General features: G+C 56.5%; 1 protein-coding gene across 1 annotated transcript; it reads right to left on the bottom strand.

Annotated features, from left to right (window-relative positions):
• Window positions 1-1,188: 1,188 nt before the first annotated feature.
• Window positions 1,189-27,994, bottom strand: FLT4 (fms related receptor tyrosine kinase 4). The gene is made up of 27 exons (XM_089909803.1): window positions 26,567-27,994; window positions 25,625-25,869; window positions 25,315-25,427; window positions 25,029-25,191; window positions 24,683-24,822; window positions 24,219-24,387; window positions 23,813-23,930; window positions 20,900-21,054; window positions 20,648-20,810; window positions 19,049-19,175; window positions 17,834-17,942; window positions 16,457-16,819; window positions 16,034-16,180; window positions 15,800-15,931; window positions 15,525-15,631; window positions 15,102-15,237; window positions 14,523-14,627; window positions 13,482-14,174; window positions 12,904-12,998; window positions 12,389-12,511; window positions 11,124-11,235; window positions 9,743-9,842; window positions 9,278-9,383; window positions 8,490-8,641; window positions 7,425-7,545; window positions 6,266-6,351; window positions 1,189-2,563 (listed from the first exon to the last, which is right to left on the bottom strand). The coding sequence occupies exons 1-27, from the start codon at window positions 26,686-26,688 to the stop codon at window positions 2,365-2,367; spliced, it is 4,401 nt and encodes a 1,466-aa protein (XP_089765929.1). The 5' UTR covers window positions 26,689-27,994; the 3' UTR covers window positions 1,189-2,364.

The following is a 27,994-nucleotide window of genomic DNA, read 5'->3' as shown; positions in this document are numbered from 1 at the left end:
TCCCAGGGCAGAGCCCTGCCACACTCTCCTGGCTGGAGCTCATCTCTCTGGGTGGGGATTGAAGTAAGGGTCCTAGCTCAGAACCCCCTGATATTGGAGTCCAGGACTGCACTCAGTCATGGAGGTGATCCTGGGTGCACGCTGAACCCCTCTTGTCCTGTCCCCGTCTGTGGTCTGTGATGGAGGTGGTCATAGGCTCTTTCTGGGGTGGAGGGTGAGACTTGGGGAGCTGATGGCAGGCACCCAGCCTGGGCTGTGCTCTCAGGCCCATGGGCCACCGGTGCTTAGGGCCTGAGGCAGCATTTGGTTCTAGTAGCTGGGGACAAAGCACTGTCACTTTATTCACAAAGTAAACATTAGGGGAACGCGTTCCTAGCTCTCTCGGGAGCCAAGCTGGGCGCTTCCCAGCTCAGAGCGGAACCCCGCGTCCTGGTGCCTCCAGCACCCTCTGCTGGTGGCTTTGGGAGACTCCACAGCCTACTGGGCAGAGAAGAGGGGCTGAGCTGCCTCTGCTGCCCTTTCCTTTGCGTGGCCAGTCCTGTGACCTTGTGGGGCTGATGATCAGCAGGAGGAAGGCTGATCACAGAGACCTGGGATTTAGCTGGGAACCCATTCACTGTAGCTCAGGACTGGCATCAAATTTATTATTATCTTTTGTTAAATATTTTATATTTTCAGAGCATATGTTCTACAAGGGGGGGTGGGGCTAGATTTTCTTCCCAGTACATTTTTGTGTGTGCAGTTATGTGACAGGAGAATAAGTGACACAAACAGGTGGTACACATGTGAGAGGGGTCTCAGGCCTGGGCCCCTGAACGCAAATCATGAGTTGCTCCTCTGATTGAAAACAGCCTCTGGACTTCCACCAGGTAAACCTGAGACCCAAATCTCACAGGCAGGTGACATCAGAGGAGGTCCACTGGGGACAGTCATACCTGCATTCACCATATCTTAAAGGAACAATACACAATGTGGGGGGGTTCCTGCCGGGCAAGCCCCTGCTCGCTGCACGGCCGCCTGTCCTGCAAGCGTCTCATGGGGTGGGGGTGGGGTGTCAAACATTGTGGTGCTAACTGGGATGAGGGTCTTTCTCCTGCTAGGGGTGTGGGTAGCTAGGGAGTGTGAACTGGGCTGGGGGGGTGGGCCCTGGGCAGAATGGCTCCAGCCTCCAGATGGTCCTCTGCTGTTCTGTGAGAGTAGAGGCTCGACCTGCCTGACTCACTCCCCAGGGCACTGATGTCAGGTACAGATCAGGGGGCAGAAGACAGGGCCTTCCTGGGGCCACAGGGACATCCACTGATTGCCTCCTGGTACAGAGCTATGCTGGTGGGTCCTCTGGGCCAGCCCCAAAGCCTTCTTTGGTGGAACCCACAGTGTTTGCCTCTCATAAGGATGTTCACAGCTTGGATGGTGCCTTGGGTGGCAGATCTAGGTCCCAGAGGGAAGAACCAGGTGATTCTCAAATGGGGCATGTCTAGACCATCGGGTGATTCTTCCAGTTCTGGGGTAGGCGGGTGAGGCTGGGGACTTTCTCCAGAAAGAGGTGGCCACAGTGGGGTCTGTTATGACAGCACTTGACTGGGTGTCAGAGGCAAGGATCATCCAGATTCAGAAAAACCTTCCCTGGGCTCCCTTCAGACTGAAGTTTTAAAAAGTAAATTCTTCACAGCAGCTCAAATAGTCTCTGAAGTTCTAAGGAAAAAAACAATGTTGAATAGTACTTCTCAACACGCAGGAGAAGAAGGCTTGCTGTAACTGGCTCGGCACTGCAGAGATGGCTACTCTGAGCTGTTTGGTCAGGCTCAGGAGAGGACACCCCCATTCCCCCCACAAATTTCTCATTTGTTGCTTTGAGGTGGAATGCATCTTTGAGCCATATGCATCTTCTCCTGAGCCTTGGAGTGGCAAGTGAAGAAAGCCATTCCCAAGGGAAGAGAGGCTGCATGGAGGGGGCAGCATTTTGGGTGGGTGCTGGGAGACCACAGCTGAACCTTGATTACTATGTGATTCTTAGAACCTCATATTCCTCATCAGAAATCAGGGATCACACCACCCACCATGCTGAGAGGAAGCACCCAAAGAGATATTTCCCATGAGAGTGCCTGACCCAGGGCTGGCCCCTGTGGATGTTGAGCTAAGTGGAATCTGAATCTGAAGGGGAGAAGGGCCCCAGGGATCAGCAGGGTGGTCCTGGGCAGGCATGGTGATGGAGTTCAAGAGAGCCCTGAAGCCTGGGTTTTGCTCTTCCCCAGACTGAATGAGATGAGTTCCTGGCCTGGGCCTCCAGCCTTCTGCTCGCTGGCCAGGCATGGTCCCCATCAACTGTTGGAGCCCAGGGTCCAGTGGACCTTGCCCGAAGCTGCTTTAGTAGCTGCTGTCTGTGAAGAAGGGCACTTGGGCAGATGGGATGCCGTCGCTCTCCTCTGGTGGCCCTGCCAGCTCCCCGTACTCGCTGTTGTAGAACACCTGGCCCTGGGTCCCTGGGTCTGGCCTCTGCCGCCTCCCTGGGGGGTCAGGGTGTGCCATGGTCACATCCATATTCCTGCCTGGTCCTTTACAGCTGCTGAGACAGGGAAGGTGATGTCAGTAAGAAAAGAAGAGAAGAGTGATTGAAACCATGTTGGGTCTTATAGGAATCACCAGACACAACCGGAGCAATAAGAAAAGCCAATGGAAGCACACACAGACTTGACTTAAATACAAAAACAAACCGATGTGACTGTTGGCAAACACCAGAGCTTTCTTTGTCCCAAGCCTGGGTGTGGGACAATGGAGAAAGCCCAACTTCATCCCCCCAAACCTGCTTCTCTCTCAGTCTTGCCCATCTCTGTAAATGACACCAACGCTGATTCAATGACTCAAGCACCTGGGTGTCATCCTTTCTTCCTCCCTTTCCCTCATCCCCCATCCAGCCCACCCAGAAGTCCTGTCCTGTCTATTCCAAAATGCATCCATGCCCCTCAATCCATGCTCTTCCCCTACTTTAGAGTGAGCTGCCATCACTACATGCTCTGGGCTGCCCTAGCACATCTCTCTTCTCCCACTCATGCCACCCTATAGGCCAGTCTTCAGAGATCCTTCAAGTTAGATGGTGTCCTTCTCCTCTTGATACACCCCTCAGTGGCTTCCCATCACCCTCAGAATAAAATCCAAGCTTCTCCCCCTGGCCCAGGAGGCCTTGCTGCTTCCAGTCCCCACCTGCCTCACTGATGGCCCTGTGATTCTCCCTCCTTAGCACTCATTTTCTTTGAGATTTTTGAAAATTTGTTTCTTTGCTTTTGCTTCTGTTTTTGCTTTGCATGGTGCTATTGAAAAACCTGATGCCAATCTCTCTCTCTCTCTCTCTTTTTTTTTTAAGTGACTTGGCCTTTTTGCCTGAATTCCCAGAATGTTTATCTCTAAAGTCTAATAGTTCAACTAGGATATGCCTCAGAGTTTACTCTTCTTGGGCCAGTTTTCCCAGGTACCCTTCCAATATGTAGATTCAGGTCTCCTTTTATTTAAGAGTTATCTTGAATTACATATTTAAAATATTAGTTCTATTTCACTGTTGGCATTCTTCTTCCTCAGAGACACCAATTGTACATATGTTGGATCTTTTCTATTCAACTTCTAAATTTTTCACGTTCCTTCTGACACTTTTTTACCTCTTTACTTATTTCAGTTTTAATTTCTTGACTTCTTTTCATGTCTATCAAATGTGCCCTCCACTGTAAGTCTGATCATATCTAATTGTCCCTTGGGCACTCTGCTCTTCATTTTTGAGAGGATTTTTGTTTTATTTCAATTTCTTCCATGAATTTAGTCAGCTCCCATTTGATATCTTCACACTGTTCATCCATTTCTATTCTGAATTTTTGAATTTATGATTCATTGTGCAGCTGCTTATTTAATTATAAATTAATTCATGTTGATGTGTTGTATCAGTTTTTCCATGCTTTTTTTTTTGGAGTGTTTACAGCTACTGAAAACTTTTAATTCTAATTTTCTTTTTTATTCTTATATGGATAGTGCTTATTTTTTCTGTTCATGATTATTCACACTGAGATTACCCTATGGAAGAGGGGTCAGGGATGTGGGTGTCTCCCTAGGTTTCCTCATTCAGGAGTGCTGTATCAGATCCACATCACCTTGAATTCCTTCAACTGCATCCCTCTTTCCAAAGGCTCCGTTTGTGTCCCATGCTGTATCACCACTGGGGACCAGCCAGTCACTTAGCAGGGAGTGCTGGACCCCCTCTTGGCTGCTGCCATTCATCCATACTGACCAACCACAAGCCCAGGGTTTCCAGATCTTCCTTTCACCTACAGACTTGGATGAAATGCCACACCACAGGGAATGAGATCTGGCATCCTGAGTGGCCATTGAAAGGGCTGGGTGAACCACCTGGAAGTGAGGGTGAGTTAACTTCCCATAGGGTGAGTACTAACCAGTGGTTAAGAGGAGATAGGAAAGAACTGGGAAGATAAACTCCCTCCTTCTCCCTGACAGATGCCTCCAAGGCACATTCCATCCTTGCACCTGTTTGGAGAATGTTCCATATGTCAAGTGAATGCACCTGCGAAGTCACCTGCTACACCTCTTTGTGGCTCATCACAATGTGTTTCTAAGGGGACCTGGGAAGAGAATAATGCACTTTGTTGCCTCTATCATGAGGTGCAGTTTCTGTAATGAACAGATCCTTGGGTATCTGTCTTCTTGACTCTTAATACAATCTTGCTTCCATAAGAATCTTCTGCAACTTTCTTTTTCCTTCACCACCAGGCACCTGAGATGTACACTCACTTCCTGCTCACTGCCCTTTCAGAAGCAGTGCCTTCCCAAGACAGTTGTTCTAGTGCTCATACTCCGTTATCTCCCCAGTCTGCATGGCCACCGTCCCAAGGACCTTTACATTCCCTTCTCACGGGGCAGTCCCCATCCTGCCCTCCTTCTGCCAGGGCTTGGGCATGGCTCTGCTGGTTCTGCTGCTGAGTTCTATACCCACACATAGCTGGAGTCTCTCCCCTGGTTATATCATAGGCATGGGCTCTGAGAGGCCTTGTTCCATGTGTTGTTTTTAGGAAGATCTGTGGAGATTTGAATTTAACTAGCTACCATCCTCTGGCTCACTCTCTTACTGAATTACTTTTTGGGGAGATAAAAAAACTGTTCTGTAAAGAAACAGCCAGAAACTCTTTCCGTAAAGAAATTAGCATTAATTTTCCAAACATAGGTTACTAATAGAGATCACCTGATAGAATCAACAAAAACAAAAAATGCCAAGATGCATAATACAGATGCAGTAATTATCCCTAGGCATACGACCCCACAACCACCAGTGTCCACAGTGCTGCAAACATGCCCTTTGTAAGCTTCTGGGAAAATAACTGATATTTGGCTAAGTTGTAGAGGTCTTAACTATACCTATCAGAAAGGCGAAAAATGGCATCAACTATCCTAATGTGATACAAATTAACACCTGTGGTCTAGGGTAAAATATTCAGAGACAACATCTATTGATTTAAAAACAGCCTAGGCAGAAGCCAAGATTTGCTCTGAAAAACTGTGTCAGATGACCCCAAAAGGGGACCCTGACAGACACAGGTGTCAAAGGTGGAAGTGAACGGTCTGAACACAAGGATCTGAAGAAAGCAGAAAAGAGCACTGTTTTATATAATATTGTAGGTCCTGTCATTTAAACAGCTATGAGCAAGTCAACTAGTAAAGTAGATAAGTAGTCCTGTCCTCCAGGAACTACTTTATATATACCATTAAAAGTTTAAATATTCAGTTTTTTTGTTTGTTTTTTTAGAGACAGGGGCTATTTTCTTGGGCAAATGGAGGTCACTGTTTATGCAGGTCACCCCCCCATGCAAGCACACAGGAGGATTTCTCTGTAACCATATTCTTATTAAAGTAGGACACCAGCCAGCTCTAGGTCACATGATCTGTGGCCTCCCCTGGCTGGGGGAAGGGTGTTACACGCATTGGGCATGGTGGATCTTTCCTGGTTTCACAAAGAGATATTGTCTGAGCATCTTTCGAATGGCAGGGAGGTTTGGGGACCAGCACCAGGCGTACTGGGTCAGGACAGTGATCGGGGAGAGGGGGCCTTTGGTAAGGCTGGTGGACAAAGGCCTCAAGTCCCAGAGTGGCCTGCCTTGAACACACAGAAAAGCACTATAGAGCCATGAAAGGATTCAGGTAAGAGAGTGACAGGCACATGCCGGCCTGGCCTCCCTTCCCTGGCCCCTTCCAGTAGAGGAGGCTCCAGAAGCCCTACCTGAGCCCACTTTCTTGTCTGTGCCTGCTCTCCAGCCGCTCAAATTCCTCGGAGGCCAGCACCATCCCACTGTCCGTCTGGCTATCCTGTGCAGAGAAAACAAGCTAAGGCTGTGGGCCCCAAGGACCTGCCCCGCTGCCAACCTGACACTCATCCTGCGCCACGTGTGCGGGAAACAGGCATCCGTTCCATCACCAGGGCCTGTAGGTTAGGGTCACATGCCCCCACCACAGAGGGAGAAACTGAGGCCTGGTGGGGCCATGCCTCACTACTCAGGAGGGTGGCAAAACTGGAACACCCCACTGGGAGACATAAAAGGTGGCTATACACACGCTCAAGGCACAGGCAGAGCAGGAGCACAGGGAGAAACAAGGAAGTATCGAAAGGATCTGGCAGCTCATAGTATAGAAAAATGATCCTTAGACACATTCCAGGTTTAGGGGGCCTAGGTCACCTTTAGCCTGACTTGGCGTGGTTTTCATTTTGATTTCCATGGAGGGGAACTGCACTCTTGTCAAAGATGGAGGTCCCCCAGCATTTTCATCTGGCCCTGGGAATGGGAGCCCGGGTCTGCTTGGCTCTGGTCCAGGGCACCCACTGCCGCCTCTGCACTCAGCCTCCCCTGGGCCTGCGCTCACTCACCAACCCCATCTGGAGGGAGGCTGGGAGGCTGTCTGTGCCTTCAGCCTCACGGAGCTGTAAGAGGTCTACTCTGCTTGACCGCATCTGAGAACACAGGTGGTTTTCCATGCCCCTTACCCCAGCCTCCTCCTCTAGTGACACAATCTCCTCCTCTCTGGCCATGCGGCTTGATGACCACCAAAGGGGAGTCCTGACTCAGGCCGATCCCAGGAGAACCATCTAGAAGGAGTCATCTTTCCACTGGGTTCCTACTGGGGTTTCTACCTTGCTGGGAGAGAAAGGGGGTGCTAGGGAGGTGAGCCCCTCTGTGAGGGAGGTGAAAGCACAGGTGAAAGCAGCAGAGACATGGTGGCACTGCATGGGTGCCCAGACCCCACCATGCCTGAGGCACAACCTGGACTTGACATTTTCAAGCTGGTTTCTGCTGCTGGCCTCAGGACTTCCTGACATCTGACTCCCTGTGGAAAGAGCCCAGTGGGCCTGACCTGGGGTGCACAGGTGCACCCACCCCACTTACCACTGAGGCCTTGTAGGTTGTCAGGGTCATGGGAAATTCTTCGAACGTTTTCATCCTGAAGGGACCCTGGGTCTGAGTCCCCCTGGCAAGGCATCCCGGAAAGGACACACAATTATAATATCTGTGGGGAGAAAACGTTAAGTGCTGAGAAACGCACTCCAGCACCCTTCCTGAAAGCTCTTTCCACCTCTCATTCTGCACCTCTCTCCAGTGGGGAGGGTGTGGAAGGTGAGTGGAGGGCACCCAGCTTATGTGTGACATGGAACTTGAGAGAGACTGGAGGAGGACTTCACCCCAGGATGGGCTACCCTGTACAAGGCAGGCAGTCCCGGTGCTGCAAGCTACTGCCTGACCTGCACGTGCGTGTATGTGTGTGAACATTCGAGTGCCTGTTCGGCGGCTGGTGGAAGGAGCCTGGCAAGAACCAGCTGGGTGTTCCTGTCCTCCAGGCCTGGCTTTGCTCTATGCTGGGGAAGATGGGGCGGAGAGTCTCAGAGCCCTTCTCCCAGCAACGTCAATGGGAATGTGGATACACGACTTTCTTGGACTATAGACATACACTGGCAAGAGACTTCCGACCCCAAACTCTGGGAACTTAGGCTGCATTCTAAATCCTAAATACAGGTTAACGAGTGACCTGCCCTGTTCCCAGGGTCCCTACCAGTGGCCCTTGAGACTCGCCCCTCTCCCCACCAGCTCCACTTTCTTTCCCTGCAGTGTGGAGCTGGCCAGGGCATTGTGCCTGAGATGGGCACTTCCTTGAAATTGGCAGGGCCTCTCAGGGGCTAAGAGTGCGGGCAAGCAGAGGATGGCAGAGGGGAGAACTGAGGAGGTGTGGAGAAAAGCAAAGTCGCAAGGCTGCATGGCCTTGGAGGGGCCCCGAGACTGACCAGGTCCACCAGGGCATCACCGACACTGGCACTGTCATTTAATGTCACTTTGTTGAGCTGGTATACAATGGCCTCTCAAGTCCTTGTAGTTCACTTTTCCTGATGACTGATGAGGATAAAACATACTATGTCCCCCTTGCCTGGGGGACCCCTGGACCTGGAGAGGGTGGCTAACCTGGCAGCCAGGCTGTGCCGGTGCAGGCTTGGTGGGCTGTCCTCCATGTCAGCATCAGTCTCCATGACATGCAGGGCCGTGGTGGACGCCTGCAAGAAGCTGCCCTCCTCTGAGCTCTGAGAGCCACAGGAAACCACGCAGTCCTCCTCTTCCTGGCAGGAATGGCACAAATGGCCAGGGTCAGAGGCCCCTGTGCCCCCTTAGCCCCACGCCTGCACTCAGGACTGCTGGAGTTCCTCACCCTTCAAGTGCTGTGCTCAAGGGCACCAAGGACTAAAGGAGCAGGCAAATTCTCTCCACAGCCCTCCCAGGTGCCCCATCTAAGGAGGAGGTAGGCACAACAAGAGCATCCTCACTCCAGAGCCCCGGCTGCTCCACAGCCTCAAGAACCAGCACTAGTGCTTCCCACCCTCTTCCTGGGCAGAAGTGGACCCAAGTGCTGGTCTCCAGCCCCTGAGGCTGGGGCAGCAGGCAGCTCCCTGCTCCCTCCTCCAGGTCCCAGGGCACTTGCTGAGGCCCTGAGCTGCCCTGAGCCAGCCTTGAGCTGCCTTTGTTCCCCACCCCTGTGGGGGGAGATACAAGTCAAAGGCAGGTGAAGGGGGCAGAGGGACAGAGAGGGAGGTAGAGGAACACATCACTATTCTGCTGGCAGACAGGGCTCCTTGTAGGCTCCCTGAGGACCAGCCTGGGGCTCTTCATGGGCAAAGTTGGGCTCTGACCATCCATGTGATGGTCCCTGGGTTGGAGCCAGAGGTTGCTGTAGCAGGACAGGGAGAGTGGGGGCTCACCTGATGACCCCTGCCCTGAAGCAGGTCCCCCAGGATCTCCACCAGATCTGAGAATGCAGGCCTCTCTTTGGGGTCTCCGGCCCAGCAGCTCAGCATGATGCGGCGTCTGCAGGTACAGCCGGATGCTGGATTGTGTTCTGAGAGCACCCCTCACCCTACCCCAGCAAACCCCAAGCCCCCTGCCGAACGATCCCTCACACCTGCTCTGCCTCCCTCCCTCCCCAGGGCCTAGGTAGGGCTGTCCCTCCTGCCTGCAGGGAGGAGAGTTGTCAATGGACCAGTGGTGGAGTGAGAGACTGTGTCTGCAGGCCTCCACCCCCACCCCTGTGACTGAACAACCTCCCACCTCCCACCCTTGCCTGCATACCGCCCTTCCCGTGCCCATACACAACCCCTCTTCCCCTTTCCTAATGCCCACCCACCCCTCTGGCCCCCCAGTGCCTCACGGCTTCCCAAGAGACTCACATGGCAGGAGTGGCCAGCTCTGGGGCCCTCATCCGGGTGCCTTCTTTCAGCCGTTGGCAGAACTCCTCATTGATCTGCACCCCAGGGTATGGGGAGGCCCCTGAGGGCAGGAACAGGATGGGTGGGTGTGTGGGGAGCAGGCTACTACTGTTCAGCCCAGACCCCAAATCGCCTCTGTCCTGGTCCTCCATGGCAGAGGCCTGCTGCTCCCCTCCCCCACTGCTAGTTCTTCATCTGGTTAAGAGGACGGTGGCACCCGCTTGCTAGAGCTGCCATGAGCATCACTGCTTATCACAGGCACATTAGCGAAAACATGTCCCATCCTGGGATCATCAGGGTCAGTAGAGCTTTGACGAGCCAGTTGAGCTGCCCTGTCACGATGACCCCTCTTAGGAGAAGCTTTCTCTAATTCTTCCTTAAGTCCTGTGGCTGTACCAGCAAACAGGACCTAACCCTGCCTAGCTCCCTCCTTGCCTCTCCTGACCACGGGAAAAACAGCTCCTGCAAGCCATACAGCAGTGGAACAACCCTTTTAAGACAAGAGTCAGACTGCTCTATCCCTCCTTCAAAACCCTGCATGGCTCCCAGTAGACTTAAATTTCAGGTCCTCATCCCAGCGGGTCTGCAGAGGCTGCATGAGCCACCTCTCCTAGCTCTCACTGCATCTCCCGATGCCACCTGCTTACACCATGTCCACCTCCAACACGTGGGGACCATGGCCATGGCTAACCCCTCACCCTGGACTGCTATCCTCCCAGGCCCACCTGCCTCTACTCCACCCACCTTCATCAGCCTGGGCCCTCCTGGCCCCTCTGGCTCACACACAGTGCTGTCCTTCCTGCGCTCTTCCATGCTCTTTTATTTTTAGTAACAGCATCAGTCACGGCTGCCATTCAGTGTTTTCACTTTCCCACTTGTTTACTGCCTCACCCCTACCCTGGTGCGGGGGGGCTTCACCTTGGTCCCAGCAGGGCCCAGGTTCCCATGTGAGGTTCTTGCAGGTGTGGTCATTGAGTGAGCACCCTGTCTCCTCCCAGCTGCTCCCAACCCTGCCAAAGCAGGAGCAGCATCCCTAATGGCAGGTGAGGAAGGGGCTCAGCCAGGGAGGGAGAGATCTGGGGGAACTCATATGGTGTTACCCTCTGTGACCTGTGTTGACCCCAGGGGCTGCTGAGTGAACACAGGGTTCTGCCCTGGCATAGGCTGGAGGTGAAGGGGAGAGGCAGGGGGCTCTCCAACCACCTGCCTCAGAATGACCTGGGCTGCTCGCTCCAGGTGTGCACCTCTGGGCTGCGCAGCCCCCTGTGCAGAGGGGCTGGTGGAGTGACCTGGAACCTGTGATCCTGCCTCCCCCCTCCCCTGCACCCTGCCCTGCACTCACCCAGGGAGAAGATCTCCCAGAGCAGCACCCCAAAGGACCACACATCGCTCTGTGTGGTGTACACCTTGTCGAAGATGCTCTCGGGGGCCATCCACTTCAGGGGCAGTCGGGCCTGGGGGAGGAACATGTGTCCCCAGTGGGGGAGGGAAGAGAGGGAAGAGAGGGAAGAGGCCAAACCCTTGGGCAGCCCTCCTCCTGCCCCCAGTCTCCCCAGGACTCTGTGGAGTCACATCCCAAGAAAGTCTTTTTGGTTACATTCACCTTGTGTGTATTCAGATGGCTCTTGCAATTTGCCCTGTTCCCCCTCCCCCATGTTGCAGGTAGGATGCAGAGGCCTTCATTCCTCCCTTGAAGGCTTCTGCCCTGCTACTGTTCTCCTGGGTCCATCTGGGCCCCTCTCTTCCTCTGTGCTCTCCCAGGGAAGACTTGCAGCCCTCCTCCAGCTCTAGACCCTTCGGCCCAGCATCCTGAGGAACACCTGTATCCCTGCACACCCTCACCAGCTCCACCTTTCTCCACTCACTTGGTCCCCAAGCTGGAAGCATGGCATCATTCCTGACCCCTCCTCCTGTGGCTTCTGATGTGCTTTTCCTCCTATGGCTTCTACCTGGGAGCCCTGAGGGCCATGGCCCTTCCAGAATTGCCTCTGCCTCCACCCCAGCACCCCCACTCCCCTCTCCTCACAGCCTGCGGGGGGGGGGGGGCTTCTGGACCACACACCTGACTCTTACCTCCACACCCCTGCCAGTTAGAATGAAGGACAAAAGCCTTCACGGTGGGCCTCTCATAGCCTGGACCCATTTTGCCTGTTGACCTCCCTCTAAGCCTCTTCCTTCTTCCCCTGGGGCAAAACCCTAATCAGCTATGGATGCTCAGATGCCTGCCTCTGAGCACCACCAATGAGACACAAGTTGCACCTAGCACCCATGTACTTTGCTGTGACCCTGCTACACCAGGTCTGTCCACCTCCAAGACAGACACCATGTAGGGTCCACCTCTGCATGTCCAGCCCCTAGTAGGCAGGCATGGGGAGTCAGTGCCCACCTAATGGACCAAGGTACGGGGCCAAACACAAGCTCCAGCTGGAGCGCTGTGGTCCCTGTTTGTCAGCTCCTGTCTCCACTCACCCGCTCCAGGTGCCTCAGCAAGGCCACCAGAATGCCTGTAGGCGCAGAGGCCCCCAGACCTTCCACGTGGGTGGCAGTGAGTCCACCACACTGCTCCACGCCCCCAGCCCCCATCCTTCCTCTGTGGTCTGCACTCACACTGCCCTTGCGCACGTAGTCAGGGTCTTTGTAGATGTCCCGGGCCAGGCCGAAGTCACAGATCTTCACCACATCACTTTCTGACAGCAAGATGTTCCGAGCAGCCAGGTCTCTGTGGATGCACTAGGGGTGCAATGAGGTGCAATGCAGTGATCAGTGCAGGCCCCTGGGGCCACACCCACACCTAGAGCTCCAGGGTGCCCCACCTGAGCCCTGCTCTTTGAGAACAGATTTCTGTGTGCCCCCAGGACTTGCCATGGAGAGAGCTTGTGGAACCGTGCGGACAGCAGAAGAGGCTATGCAGCGGGACAGACTGATTCTATATCTAGCTCTGCCTCTGACTAGCTGGAGACCTTGGGAAGTCAATTCCACCCTTTGGGCTCAGTTTATAACTCTGCGAAGTGGGAGAGATGCGCCTTGATCATAGCTGTGCTGTGGGGTGAGCTGGGACCAAGCTTGACATGCTGGTGAGTTTTGGCCTTTCTCCCCTCTGAAGAGCCTGCCGGGGCAGTCACCTTGCGAGAGGCCAGGAACTCCATCCCTCGGGCCACCTGGAAGCTGTAGCAGACAAGGTCTTCCATGGTCAGTGGGCTCAGCCACAGGTCCTCAGCTGCACAAAGAAGCGAGGCTGGCTCAGGAGGGTCCTTATCCATGACTCCCATCTTCCACCCAGCCCCAAAGGGAGCATTTGTTCACTGAACCTGGCTGCATCCCTCCTGGCCAGGCATAACAAGCATGTTGGCCCCCTCTCCTGCCCCTCAGCTTCCATTCTCTCTGTGACACCCACTAACCACTTTCCAGAGCAATGAATACTGTTGCCACACTCGACCTCTGTTCCTGCTACTTCTGCCTGGACTGCTCCCCACCATGTTTGCAGGGCAAACTCCTGTTCATGTCTAGGTGTCCAAATCAAACATCAAAAGTCTCTGTGAAAACTGTTCCTGAGGTGTCCTCCCTTCCTAAGGCAGAGTGCATTACATGCTCTCCCACATAAGTCTCTCCAGGAGGGCCCCAGGCTGGCTTATTCCAGGGTCCCTGATCATGAGGTATGAGCGTGCCAGCCAACTCAGGCAAGGGGAAGCCAGACTCTTACCTTCTTGGACCGGAGGGGCTCGTCCTGCTCCACCCTTGCCCATCAGGAGCCTTGTGAGGAGGGCCCTGTCGCTGCTCCCTGGCCTCCTCCAGTCAGCCTTGGCACCCTCCACCATGGAGCAGAAGCGCCTTCGCTGCTCAAGGGACTTCTCCTGCGATGCACAAAGCAGGTCCGAGGGGGAGGAGGCTGGCCATCTACTGCAAAAGCACTCCCCACACCTTCTCCCCAGCCTATCTAAGAGCCTTGCTTGCTCACCAGCAGAGCTCTGGCCCCTGGTGGGGCGCCTACCTACCGCGTAGGGGTTGAAGGCCTCCCGCTTGGCACGCAAGAAGTTGGAGAGGTTGCCGTACTTGCAAAACTCCACGATCACCATGAGGGGGCCTGGGGCAGGGCAGGAGCCAGGAGCTTGGTGACTGAGGGTACGCTGGACGGCAAGAACCACAGCCACAGCCCTGCCCCAAAGCCCTCCTGCGCCCCTCCTCATCCCCGCCCATTCCCAGCCCAGCTGGCCCTTCGCACCTACAAAGACAGAGCACCCTGGGGGACTCACCCTCCCGCCAGGGCACCCGAGCTCTTTACCGTTGGGCTTGGTGCACGCCCCCAGGAGGTTGACCACGTTGAGGTGGTTACCGATGTGGATTAGGATTTTGAGCTCTGACATCAGGGCACGGTGCTCGCTGGCTGTGGCGCCCTCTGGAGGGAACATGGGGGCTTCGCGTGGTGCCCAGCCCACCACCCAGCCCCTGCACGACCCTCTTTCTGCACCACTAGCTTAGCTGAGGCATGGCCAGTGCTCTTGCTGTTGTGGGCACAGCACATCCCACCTGCCTCTCTGAGGCAAAGGGTTTAGGTGGAACTGGTAAGTATTACTCAGAGATGAGCCCCAGGCTCAGCTCTAATTCCCATGGACTCCCTGTAGAACCTAGGGTAAGAATCTGTTCTGAACCTCAGTTTCCCCTCCTGTACCACAGACCCACCAGCCCACCCAGAGCTGCTGATCCTCACCAGCTCAGCCACCCCTTCTACCAGCTGACCCCACACCTTTCAGCATTTTCACGGCCACAGTGTCACAGCTGCTGCCCTTGTTGATGCCAAAGGCCGAGGCTTCCACCACCTTCCCAAAGGCCCCATGGCCGAGGACTCTCCCTGTGGGGGCAGGGAGCCGATTCCAGGTGAGCTGTATGGGGGTGAGGGTGGAGAGGATTGGGCAGAAGGGACAACCCCTGTGGAGGGCCAGGAAGGAAGGCCCAGGAGGCGGAGGAAAGTTCGGCTCCCCTCTGCCAAACAGGAAGTGCATGGGGAGTGGGAGTGGGAAGAGAGGGAGAGGAGAGGCAGACAGGAAGGCCTGCATCCTCTCCCAGCAGGTGTGATGGGCCCACCCTGCTTAGAGCAGCAGGAAGTGACCTCGGGGGCCTGGGAATTGAGAGCCCCAATCATTGTTCTGGGGATGCATGCCTAGATGGACAGGTCGGGCCAGGTGGGGGCTAGGTGGGACTTTCTGGCATGAGTTCTGAGAATGGAGGGATTTCAAGGCTCTAGCCTGCCCAGCCCCATAGCAGCTGAAGCTGTCTCTGCCCAGCAGTACAGGGTGGGTGAAGTAGGCTGGGTGCGGGGTCTCACCGAGGTGCAGCCGTTCCCTGGGAAACTCCCACTGACTGGCATCATAGGACAGGTATTCACACTGCTCCTCCAAAGGCACTTCCCCAGGGTCCATGATGATGGACAAGTAGCCGGTCTTGATGTCTGCATGGGTTGGCTGGGGGTGTGGATGGGGACAGCTCATTGACTTGGCCATACCACACTGGCTTGGGTAAAACTTTGCCTGGGACAGATGGGAGCTCCTTAGGGACTTTCAGTATAGGAGGGGACAGATGGACAGACAACCTCTGGTCCTGTAAGAGCCCAGCATGGAGGGGACAGGGAGGCCTCCCAGGATACAAGGCTTCCACGTGGAACAATATTCCTTAACTTAAGGGCTAGCCAGGGTGGAGAGAGACCCCATGAGGAGCTGGGGAGACACTCAGCTGGGGGAGGAGTGCTCACCCTCCTCATGTTACAGAAGATGAGGAGGAGGAGGACCCAGAAGAAGACGGCGATGACCCCGGTGCCAATAAGGATCACGATCTCCATGTTGCCTTTATCCTCGGAGCCTGAGTGGGCAGAAAGAGGCTAGTGTGTGCGTGTTGTGAGGAGGGAGAGGGTGCACCTTGTGGGAAGTGCCCCTTCTGGTGGGCACAACTAGCAGTGAGGTGGCCACGAGAAGACGGCGCCAAGGGCAGGCAGAGGGTGGGTGGAGGGGCGTGAAGGGGAGGCCGGACCTTCCACGGCCACGCTGGCGGAGGAGTTGACGCAGCCCTTGGCGTTGCACACACTGCACAGATAGCGCCCAGCATCCTCCTCACGTACGCGCTGGATGCTCAGCCTCTGGTTCGAGTCCGCCAGGTCTATTCCTGCAGCGAGTTGGGGTGCAGGTTCGAGTTCAGGTAGGTCTGGGGCCTGGCTTCACCAGCTTCCGGACCCCCTCCCTCCTTTACCCACGTCCATCCCCCTACCGGACTCTTCCTCCAGCGGCCTCTCATCTTTGTACCACACGATGCTGGGCATGTGCACCCCGGCCACCGGGCACCTCATCTCCAAGGAATCGCTCACATTCACCAGGAGGTCGGTCAAGTTCTGCGTGAGCCGCGGGACTTCCAGGGCTGGGGGCGGGGTGGAGACGGAGCTAATTGGAGCTTCAGAAAGCGGGAGGGCCCTCCAGGAAGGGGCCCTCCAGGGCTGGGAACTCTCGAAGATGAAGGGTCAGGATTTGAGTTCGGGGGTGGGCCGGGCTGCGCACCTCCACAGAAGGGCTGGGGAGGGTGACGCTCTTGCAGGCTCGGGCTCGGTAATGGACCCCCCAGGCGCATGCTGGGCTGGGGGTGAAGGCTCCTTGGGAAGCGCCGCCCTGCCCTGCCCTCAGGCCCTGCCTGCCTCACCCTGCACTGACAGGTACTTCTTGTGGCAGTGCTTGTCGTGGCTGCGCCGGTCCTGCACCTCGCACACGTAGTCGCCTTCGTGTTCTGGTGCCACGCTGGGGATGGTCAGGCTGAGCGTGGCGTGGCGCGCCCCGGGCGCCGCCTCCTCCAGACTGGCGGCCAGCGGCGTGGCGAATAGGTGCACGTTCTTGCAGTCGAGCAGCAGTGGGTTCCCGTGAGCGTCATGCAACGTGGACAGGTTGAGGCGGTACCAGCGCAAATGCTGATAAGTGTAGTTGTCAGCCCGGCAGCTCAGGCGCACGGCCTGTCCCTCTAGAGGATCTTCTGATGGCTCCGATTCTATGCTGAAGCCATCGGGGATGGCTGGGGAGGGAGGAGGAACTACTATGAAGCTGTGTCACAGTGTTGGCTCACTTACCCCCTGCCCAGGGGCTCTCTCTCCCTTTTTCATTGGCCTTTGGACTCACTCAGCTCTCAACTAAGGGTGTACATCACATGTATCTGGGGCAGGGACACCACTCTGGAGCCCTCTTCTCCCTCTCACTTACAAGAGACCAGCTCTCTGAAGTCATTTCCACCAGGGTCTCCTCCGGCCTTGCCTCCTTCTAGCTTTTTCCTAGACAAGCCCCAACTGGCTGCTGCCCCTACCTCTCCCAGGATCCCAGATCATCATTGAGTTCCTTGCTACCAGGCTCAGCAGGGGCCTAAGTCCCCATTCTCCCTCACTGCTGACCACACTCCCCACCACTGTCCTCTCCTTGAAACAATCTGGTTTCATTAGCTTTTGGCAATGCCTCCCAATTTCCTTTTGTCCCTCTGGCCATTCATTGTCAAGCTCCTACGGGCTCCTCTCCCCTCCAAAGTGTTCTCTTTGGATCCATCTTTCTTCCACATGCCCTCGTCTACACCTCTGGGCCCAGTGACTGTCCTTCCATGATCTTTTTAGCTTTTCTGAGGTCACTAACAAGTTTGAAAATCTGAGGAAACTATGGACCTTCCCCCCAGGGCAAAACGCACATAGGAACCAGCTGCTGTGCAGGATCCAGGGCTTAGGAAGGGGGTGGGAGGGAAGTGGAGTTAGGCGGAGCTGTGGGGAACAAGAGGGCACCCGTAGGGGAGGCACTCCAGGTCTGGGGGCAGACGGTGCCAATCCATCCCAGTGGATTACCACCCCAGTCCATATGCCTATGACCTCCAAATCTATCCTTCCTGCCCAGACCCAGGGGCGCAGTGGACCCTGGATATCTCTCCTGGGTGCCTCAAGGTCACCAGAACTCAATGGGCCCCAATCTAGGCATATCATCTTCTCCCAGGCCTGTTCTCCTCCTGTGTCCACCTGGTTCCTGACCTCCATCCAGGCCTGCCCAAGTCACTCACTAGTCACGTAGAAGTAGATGAGCCGCTCATCCTGGCCCACTTTGTTGAAGACCACGCACTTGTACATGGCAGACACATTGGCGTCCTGGATCACCAGCTTGCTCACCGTCTGGACAGGACATGTGTCAGGCATAAGGATCCATTTCCTGCATGAGTTCCCCTACCCCAACCTCCTTTTCTGCATGGAGGTTGCTGTGCCCACCAGAGTAATGGGGAAAACTGAGGCTCTGAGCTGGAGATGACCAAAGCTCAGAGACAGTACCAGGAATGGTGAGGCAGAGAAAAGGTGGTGAGACCCTTGGGCAGCAGCAAGAGGTGGCTCCCCAGAAAACCCAAGGAACAGCACTATGGACAGTTGGCCTCAACTGTGGCTGAGGTCAGAGGGCAGCATTAGGCAGGACCAGAGAGACCTCTGGCTGTGGATGGGCTCAGGCTGTGGCCATATCGAGGAGGGGACAGGGGCCTGGTAGCACTGGGATGGTCCAAGCCAGAGTTAGGATTCATGCTCTGGTCACATCAAGGGTCAGCCTGTGGTCCAAGGGGAGAAGCTGGTCACTGTGTGAGATCCTTGTGATGTGCCCATGAATGCCCCAGGGCTTTTGTGATGTGCCCACAAGTGCCCTGGGTAGTGGCAAGGGGAGGGGCTGGGTTCCAGGGCTCCAGAAGGACTCTGGCCTGGGGGAGTAGGAAGCTTGGAAGCAGAGGAGGAGAGAGGGCCATAGGCCCTGCCTACCATCCAAAGACCCCACCCCCCCAACCCCAAGCCGGGCACTTCCTGGCCAGCCTGGAACAGGAAGAGGCTCTGGAGGTGTGTAGGAAAACAGGAAGTGACTGTAGGAAGTGGGTGCCTTTGTTCAGTCCTTCCCCTGCCTGGCCTTTTCTAGGCATTGCCCCCAGCCTGAGCCAGCAGCTCAGCAGCCTTTGGTAAGGATGGAGCCGGCCCCCAGCCCCAACCCTCCTAGCCCTGGGTGGCTTGGGCCCATGGCCTTGAATCTCAGCTTCCCTGTCTAGGAAGCAGTTGGAGGTTTGGCCCCCACAGTCTACATGCAGGCAGGGAAACTGATGCCCAGAGACACTGCAGAAAGGTTACTGACTCTCAGCTACTATCGCAAGAGTTCTGCAAGCCCAGTGGAAACCTAGAAGGCCAGGAGAGGGCCCCACCCCACCTCCTTTCTTCTTCTCCCCCAGCCACTCAGTGGCCTGGTTGGCCCATACCTTATTTTTGCCCTCCACAAACTCAGTCCAGGTGTCCAGGCTCTCAATGGGGTTCACAGCATCCTGCATGGTCACCTCCCTCCAGTCCTGGCACTGTGGCATTTGGTCTCGCTGCTGCCGCCGCTGGCTGCCAAAGACAAGAAGGGGCAAGGGCAGGTCAGGGATACAGGCAGAGAGGGCCCACACTGGGGGTAGGGTCAAGCTTTTCTCCTACTCAGATTCATCTCACATCATGGTGGGTAAGGCTGGCCCTTGGGCTGAAGTGAGGTGGGGGGGCTTTGTTCCTGGGACACTGTTCAGGGCCTGGCGACCCATCCTGCATGAGCTGCCAGAGACAGCCTTCCCCAGTAAGCCAGGACCTGCGCCTGCAGAGCACCACAAGCCCGTGGCTCTGTGGTTATCCTCTAGTCTGCTGTGCCTCCTGCTTCTACCTGCATGTGTCCCTTCCTGCAAAGTCCACCCAGATCTCCTAGGGCAGCAAAGTCACCAATCCTGTTACAGGAAGCCCTCTCCCTCCCTACCCCTTCTAGAGCTGCAGCCCCTCCCTGGGCTGGCTGTGCATCCCAGCACCTTTGGTCTCCTGCTGGAATGGGGGTCTGGGGGGAAGGGGTGGCCCAAGGGAGGCTCTTGTCTGTCCCTAATGGAGCAGAGTTGGCCCCAGGGTTCTGTAATCATGCAGAGCATAACGGTAGAGCGTAAGAGGGAAGCACATTTGGAGGTGCCAGGGACCTGCAACCTCGTGGTCTAGAAGAATCTCTTATGAGCCTTGAATGTTGTGGACTGGCCACCCTGACTGAACCTTCCTAACTGATCATGCCAGGGCCACAGCCCCTTTGCCGGTATAAGCCACCCTGTCTCCCTTGGGTTCCCAGCTCCTGTCTCTCCCTAGCCTGTGACCCTGCACCCTGCCCATTAGGATCTCTTGCTAAAAGGCAAATGTGACTAGTTACTCCCCTGCTCAACACCATTCACTGGTTCTCTAGTGCCTTCCAGACCACTGACCACCTTGGCCCCTCCATTCCAGGTCCTTGTTTGTCCAAGTTTTCTCTGTTCTCCCAGACTGTCCTGTTGGAGCCCAGTCAGGTAGGGCAGTGTGGCCCAGCAGTGGGGCAAGATCTGCTGCTTATTTTTCCATGACCTCAGGAAAGGTACATCCCTTCTCTGACCTTACTTTTCTCCTCTCTAAGGGATCATGGTGAGCGCTGCACAGATGAGCTGATGAGCATTGGACATACTTAGTGTGCCTTGGGGCTTGGTACAAGTCTCACAAAACTAGCCTAGGTCTGCCTGTTTCGTGAGAGGTGTCCTCCCTGGTGCCCAGAGGTCCTCTCCAGATATGCAATTGTGTGTCAGGAGGGCTTTGCTTTCAAGGGAGGTGGGTGGGTTGGACCATCCCCAGTGTCCAGCCCGGCCTGACTGATATAAGCGAGCCTTGCTCAGGCGAGGTGAGGTCAGGGATTGGCTACAATCCCTGAATCGCGATAGGGTTCAGGTTTAGAGCAGGGGTCTGGGGAGGGCTGTGGACAGTAAGTGGGGGTTATGACTGAGGTTGGAGATTGGGCTGGGAAGTAAGGGGAGACAGGGTGGAGCCACACTTACAGGCTGCGCTGGGTGAAGGTCTTGCAGGGCGTCCACGGCCGCCAGTGCCACTGGATGCTGAGAGGAGGGGGCACTCCATAGGCAGTACAGGTGAGGGCCTGGCGACTATGGCGGGAGTAGATGCTGGGGGAGGAGGCTTCCTTCTCGTGGATGTGAGGAGGCACTGGGGACACAGGCAGACAGCCAATCAGTCAGCCTCCCCCACCACACCCGCCTATCCACCATCTCCTCTCCTGTCCTGCCCACACATACCATTTACCACCAGCTCCAGGCTGATGTTGCGCCTCAGGCCGGCCGCGGAGTTCCACAGGGCGAGGGTGTAGATGCCCGCACTGGCTTCTGTCACCTCCTTGAGCACCAGAACGTGTGGACTATGGCGCCCTGACACTGCCTTTCTGTCCTTGTACCTGGACCAGGAAGGGAGTTCAGGGGGCTTTGCGGACACCACCCTGGCCCTGTCCTGGCACTCCTTCCATGAAGCACCCCAGCCCCTACAACTGAGATATACTGTCAGGAGGCAGGAGTGGCCAGGAGCAAGAGGCCCCTCCTGCACCAGACCAGGCTGCTGGGAAGAGCAGTAGGGGTGTGGGCTGCGGCAGCTGACTCTGGACTGGGGAACAGATGGCCTAAATGCTATGGGGATGGTCTCCGGGCTCAACCTACCGGGTCTCACAACACCTATAGGCTCAGGGACAACTGCAGTCCCCAGGGGGCCTTGTCTGTCTCTCATAGGCTTCACCGGTGTGTGCTGTGAAGGGGTGGAGGTGCAGTCCCCAAGGGGCACAGCTCCTTACCACATGGGGGTCCAGGAGCCCTGACCCTGGCTCTGCCCTTTTAGGAGCTCTCCAGATATGGGGACTTCTTGTTGCCCTGCCCCCTCCCCAGGGCTATGCAACTCACTGTCCTGCCTTGCTTGGATGCTAGACACATGCAAGTCTCCCTCTCTCCTACATTCATGTCACCCCCTCGTCAGAGAAGCTGTGTGAACCGGGAGCCGGCCCTCGGGCCTGTGCCTGCTCATCTGCACGCTGGTGTTCACACGTATGTCTGTTAACTGTCCGTCTCCCCTACTGAGCTGCACCGGGACTGTCACCTCACTGCCATATCCCCTACACGCACAGCAGCGCCCAGCACAAGTAGGTGCTCGACGCACATGTGAATGAATAAATAAACTCACATCCCAAAGGAGACTCCTCCCCAGTACTGCAGGCAGTGCTCCTGCAACCCAAGCTCTGGACTCTGCCTGGAAGCTGCCCTCCCTTAGGCAGGTGCCTTACCCTGGTTTACTAAGCCAGAGGATCACTAGGAGAAGCACAGCCCTCGGGGCAGAGAGTAACAGTGAGGGGGATGCGGGGGTCTGACCCTCAGCTGCAACACCACAGCCCAGTCAGAAGAGACGTGACTTGCCAGGAGTCACACAACAGGGCAGAGCAGGACCAAGGCTGTGAGGCCTGCTGGTCTCTGGTGCAGAATCCTGGTTGCCACCTGCCGCATTTGTGATCCAAGGTGAACTGCTTCACTGACCCAAGCCCCTGTGTCCTCATCTGAAAACCAGGGAAACCAAATGAACCTTCTTGCAGGTGTCATCAGGCCTACCCAAGATATGGCCTTTAGGGTCAGCCCAATGCCGGACACACAGAGGCTGCTTTGGGAACCAGGACCAGCCTGTCTGTCTGTCCACTAGATATCCATCCATTCACTTACTCATAATCATCACACGATTACCTGGAAGAGTTGGCCCCTGTGGAGCTATGGTCACCGTTAGTGCCCTGGGGCAGGTGTCTCAGTGAACAGTGGGCCCAGCTGAGCACTTCTTGGAGGAAGGTATTGGCCAAATGAGAAAAGAAAGGCCAGATGTGGTGGGAATGGTGAGAGGCAGTCAGCTGCCAGAGGATCAGGCCTGGGCCAGATCTCTGATGCAACAGAGCTGGCCACCCTCCTAGACAGGGTCAGTACTACTGGCCTTGGAGGGCAGGGTACTGGGCCCTAGGCATCTCCAAGAGACTGCACCTGTGAGGGAGGCTCCAGACTGCATCAGCGCCCTTCCGGACCCTGTCTCAAGGGTCCCGGTCCTGCATCAGATGCCCCTGATGGACCCCAAAGCCTGTGGCCTCAGAGGTAGGGTCACAGAAGGCGCAGGCCCAGGGCATCTGGGGGCTCTCCCAGGAGAAGCCTGTTTCCAGCCTATGGCCAATGAAGTGGGATGCTGGCTGAGAATGTCTGGGCTTCTGCTTGCCCAGCTCCAGGCTTTCAGCAAATGTCATCCTGCCTGGTGGGAGGTGCTCCTGGCTGGGAAGGCAAGGCTCCTCTGGCCAACTGTGAAAGAATGGAGCAGACTCCTCCCAGGAGGCTCAGGGCTTGGGCAGGAATGCCATTCCCCTTTCCTGGCCTGTTTTCCTCATGTGTACGATAAGGGTCAGGCTAGAGTGTGACCTCCCAGGGTCAGGCCAAGTGGACTGCTCAGATGGCCGAAGGGTGCATGGTGGGGTGCTATGCCTTCCTGAGCTCTCTGGGAGATCTCCGGGAGTGCCCGATGAGGGTGAAGCCACCAGTGAGGGACCCCTCACTGACACTTGGCATACCCTGCAAGGGAGACCATACTCTCAGGTCACACACCAGAACTGGGGATCTGGAGCCTGAAGGCCTTCCGGAAGTTCTAGCTCACTGCCACACAGATCAGCCCAGGGCCCAGCACCATAATAATTTGTGAAACCCCTGTGACATCTCCAAAATTCTGGTTAGAAGGATCCTGGGTGTGGCAACCTGTTTGGAGAGGGGCCTAGGAAACCTGAAGTCATCCCTCTATGACACCCTCCAGCGGGGGCCCTCAGAGAGGCTGAGTGGGTGCAGGAAACAGTTAGATAAAGCCCTATGCTGTGCCCACACACACCCACACATAACAGGAGACCGGTATTTACACTCTTTCACAGTTTAGCGGCAATTCAGGCCAAACTTTCCTCTAGCCAAAATATCGCATTATGTGCATATTCCTTAGAATCTTCATAAGGGTTCCCTGCCCAGGGTGCAGGCCCTGATAGCGGGGACAGTTCCCCATCCAAGTCTCAAGGAGTAGGCCGTGATGGGGAGAATGCTGCCCTTCCCTCCCTGTGGTTCTTTTCTGCATTGGACCTGGTGGGTAGTGAGGGGCAGGAGCGAGGGAGGTACCATTGGAACTCCGGCGGGGGGTATGCTGCCAGCTTCACGGGCAGTTTCACCAGCTCGTCTCCTGCCGTGGCCTCCAGGATGGGACCCTTGAGCCACTCGACGCTGATGAAGGGCTTTTCTGCCAGACGGGAGGCATCAGGGTAAAGCTGGGGCCAGCATCGCTGACCCACCACCACCCAGGGATTCACAGCCACCCCCAGTGGCCAGATGTCCTGCTTTCTGGGGTGTGGGAACCGGGCAGTCCGTCCACTCACGGCCCTCCCTTCCCTCTGGCTGGACGCCACACTGCTCAGGTGCACCATGACCTATGACCCTGGGCCCACACTGCACAAGAACCCTTGTTCCCCAGGCTTGACAACTGACCTAGCCCAGGCCATGCTGGGCACAATGACCTGACAGGCCGTACCATGCACAATGACCTCAGTGCTCTCCTGGAATTGCTGGATGCCATTGTTGGCCAGACACACATATGGGCCCAAGTCGTGCTGGCTGACGTTGTGGATGGTGAGGATGCTGGAGAGCTCTGTGTGAGTCTGCTGGGATCGCCGCTCCGGCACCCACTTACCCCGCTCTGCCTGCCCAGGACCAGGGGAAGCATAGGGTCAGAGCAGGCTGGCTCTGAGAGAACTAACCCCCATAGGCACACACCCCAGCCCAGCCAGCAATAGCTCCAGAAGCCTTGGACCCAGACCCAGAGTTTTCCTCAGGATAGGAAAACTTCTGTATCAGACAGGGGCTCCTGGGGCAGGACTGAGTCTGCACCTCTTCTACACAGAGGTAAGTGTGTGCCTGACCAGGGTGAGTGTGGGTAGTGATGGGGATTCCTGGGGATGATTCAGTCACAGCCCCTGGCAGGGCTGCTGACCTCACCTGCTTCCCTGGATAGTCCCAGTCGAAGGTGACACCGGAATTGAACTCAGCCCACACAGTGCAGTTCAGGACCAGCTTTTCCCCAACCAGCAGCTCCAGTGATTTCTTGGGGAACAGCTGGATGTCATAGAGCTCATTTCCTGGTGACACACACACAGTGACCCCCATGTCCCTCATAGGACAACGTGCACAGAGTACAGGGCACCCACTGAGACCAGCCAAACCATGGCACCTACAGCTTCATTACTGTGAAATGGGGGGTCCCTGTCCTCTTCCTGCAGTTCTCCTCCCAGGACATAGGGAGTGGCTGCTGGGGGAGGGCCCTACAGCCCTAGGCAGCCCCTACCTGTGATATGCACGAGGAAGGGGTTGGATAGGAAGGCCTGGCCGCCCCAAGTGGTCTCACACTGCAGGTACAGGGCATCGCGCAGCAGGGGAGTGGGCACACGCATGCCCCGGCGGTCGTCCCACACCACCTCCTGCCCATCAGGCCACAGTGCTGAGCTTTGCTGTAGAGACATGGTGGCTGTCAGCGCCCAGCTGCCCCCTTCCTCTTGGCCAGAGAAGCAGCAGTTTCCCAGGGACAGGACTGGAGGGCCAGATCCAGGGTGGGTGTTGGCGTGGGGTTGTACCGAGCGCAGCGTGACGTTGAGGCCGGGGATGGACACCAGGCAGGGCACCCACATGGAGTCCTTCCTGTTGACCAGGAGTGTGTTCGGCTTGTTGATGAATGGCTGCTCCAAGTCTGAGGAGAGGGGGCATGTTGTGGGAGGGGAAGGCGGGGCTCAGGGGGGGTCTCTGCCCAGGTCTGAGGCTGCAGGGCAGCCCCATGGGTTTCAAAGGCTGGGGGTGGGGGTGCAGGTGCCAGCCACCCCTCCAGGACCCAGGACCCTGCCTGTGGCTCCTGAGTGGCCGCATGGGTGAGTGCTGGACCCCTCTCACCTCTCACAAATACGTAGGTGCTGGCTGCAGTGGTGCCCTCAATGCGAGCCTTGATATACTTGTAGTAGCAGCGGTAGCTGCCCGTGTCATTGGCGTGGGCCTGCTGCAGCAGCAGAACCTTGCAGTAGGGCCGGGCATCTGTGCCCTCACAGTCTCGCACGATCCCCATGTCCTCGCCGTCCTTCTCCCCTGTGACTGGTGCATCCTGAGCCCCTGGCCAGGCCCACTCCAGGGGGTGCTGCCCCCTGGCAGAGGATGCAGGACATCAAGAGGGGCCCAGGCTGCAGCCCTGGGGGACAGTCCCTGTGGAACCTCCTCAGGAGCCAAGCCTGGCCCATAGCTTATCTCACCCAGAGGTCAGGGCAGACCAGCATTTGGGCACATACCATGAACCTGGGGCAGGGTGCTCCCTGAGACCCTTGGGGCCTCTGCCTGGCTCCTGGGCCTGCATGTGGCAGGCTGTCCTGCAGAGAAGCCTGAGCCTCAGATTATAGCTGGGGCTGCAGGGAAGATAACAGGTCTGGGGTCTGTGTGGGTGGGCCTGGGGCCAGTGAAGGGTGGCTGAGGGTGGGTGCAGGCAACCTGGGGTCCATGCAGGATGACCTGGGCATGGGCATGGGGTGGCTTGGGGTCAGTGTGGGGTGACCCAAGGGTGGATGCAGGGTGACTGATCTGTGGTCCATATGAAATTAAGAGGGGTGGGTATGGGTGAAATGGGGGTGGGTGCAGGGTGCCTGTGTCTGCAGAGCAGGGGATGGTCTATGCCTCCAGGCACCTACAACTCAAGCCACTTGGAAGCAACCCTAAGCCTCGAGGCCTCTGCCCTGGGGAGAGGCTGCCTTCTGGGTGCTCCGCCACCATCTGCTTGGCCTTCTGTAGTCTCCTTGGCCTGCCAGGTAGGAGGGACCCAGTCCCCTGCCCTCCTGGCTGAGGGCTGAATACCTGCAGGAGATGGACAGGCTGTCACTGGAGTCGATGACGTGTGTCTCCTCCGTGATGTTCAGGGTTGGGGGGGTCATGGAGTAGCCACTCGCCAGGCCTGGGGTGTGAGATAGGGTTAGCATGGGACTGGGTCATGAGTTCACATGATGACATCCATCCGGTGCTGATGGGCCCCTCCCCGGGCAGGGGCTGCCTAGGCTCTCAGCCCTGAGCAGTACCTATAAGGCCCCAAGACAACTGGTAACCTCCACCTCAGGTTGCCCCCTGGCTGCAGACTGGACCGAGCCCCAAGTGAGCCCTGATTGAGCCCTGGACTGAACCTCTAGCCCCGCATGAGCGGAGCTGTCAACATGAAGTCAATAGGGGAGACCACAGGCCTCATCCTACATTGGGTGAGGCCTGGAGCACATCTCCTCGGCATTGCGACCCCCACATTTCTGCCTGAAGGCTCCTCCCCCCAGATGCACAGCTACTGTTTGTGAGGGAGACCTGCACAGTGCAGACCGCCAAACATGCCCAGAGCTCAGGCCTCGGTTTCTCCCTGGAATTCTGCCTGTGACCTCTCCCTCTCCCATGTCCCATGGAGTCCAGCTCACATGTCCTTGGTTCCATCAGTTTCTCTTCACCCCCAAGGCGCCCTCTGGCTGCCCCAGCTCTCCTCTCCCTGCTCTCCCTGCCTCAGCCCCCCATTCCTCCAAAAGGGCTAATCCCCAAACAGATAACTGCCTCGCCTGGTTAAACACCCTCCTGTGGCCCTCCAGGACCTTGGCCCTGCTGCCCACGCAGCTCCTTACTCCCCATCCTCCTCCCAGCAGGATAGTGTGTGTAGTGTTTGCATGTGTGTGTGCACATGCACACGTGTGTGTTGTCTCTGTGTGTGCATAGATCTGTGTTTATAGGACTGATATGTGAGTGTTGTGTGTGACTTTTGTGTGTGTGTCATTGACATGTCTGCATGTGCACGCATGTGAATTTGTGTGTGTGTGTGTGTGTGTGTGTGTGTGTGTGATCCTGGGGGAGGGTGGGAGCAGGCCCCAGGGGAGGTCTGGACCTGGAACTCTAGCAGATGCATCCTGCCAGGACCATCCTGAGACAACAGGAAGAGAGGACTGTGTGGCCGGAGGCCCAGGGCTGCGTCCTGTCCCTCCCCCAAGTCCCTGTCCTCCTGGGGGGCACAGCCCACTATCCTGCCCCAGCCCCCAGTCCTACAGGTTCAGCGCCTCTGCCCTTTCTAGCCCAGCTCCCTGAGGCTTGGGGTCTTGCCCTGGCAGCTAATTGTGGGAGGCAGAGGCTGGGGGAATCCCCACCATACTTGGTTCTACACCACCCTGACCCCAAGCTGCCCTAGGAAGAGGCACCAGGACGGCACACTCTGCACCCCAAGGTCTCATTTCAGCATCACCTGGACAAGTTGGCTGCCAGGGCCTG

Source organism: Delphinapterus leucas, chromosome 3 (assembly GCF_059928025.1).
Source record: "Delphinapterus leucas isolate spDelLeu-1000000601 "Yukka" chromosome 3, BTC_Dleu_Yukka2, whole genome shotgun sequence".
NCBI classification, from domain to species: domain Eukaryota; kingdom Metazoa; phylum Chordata; class Mammalia; order Artiodactyla; family Monodontidae; genus Delphinapterus; species Delphinapterus leucas.
Note: the sequence above shows the minus strand (reverse complement) of the source record. Positions and strands in the feature narration are given on the sequence as shown.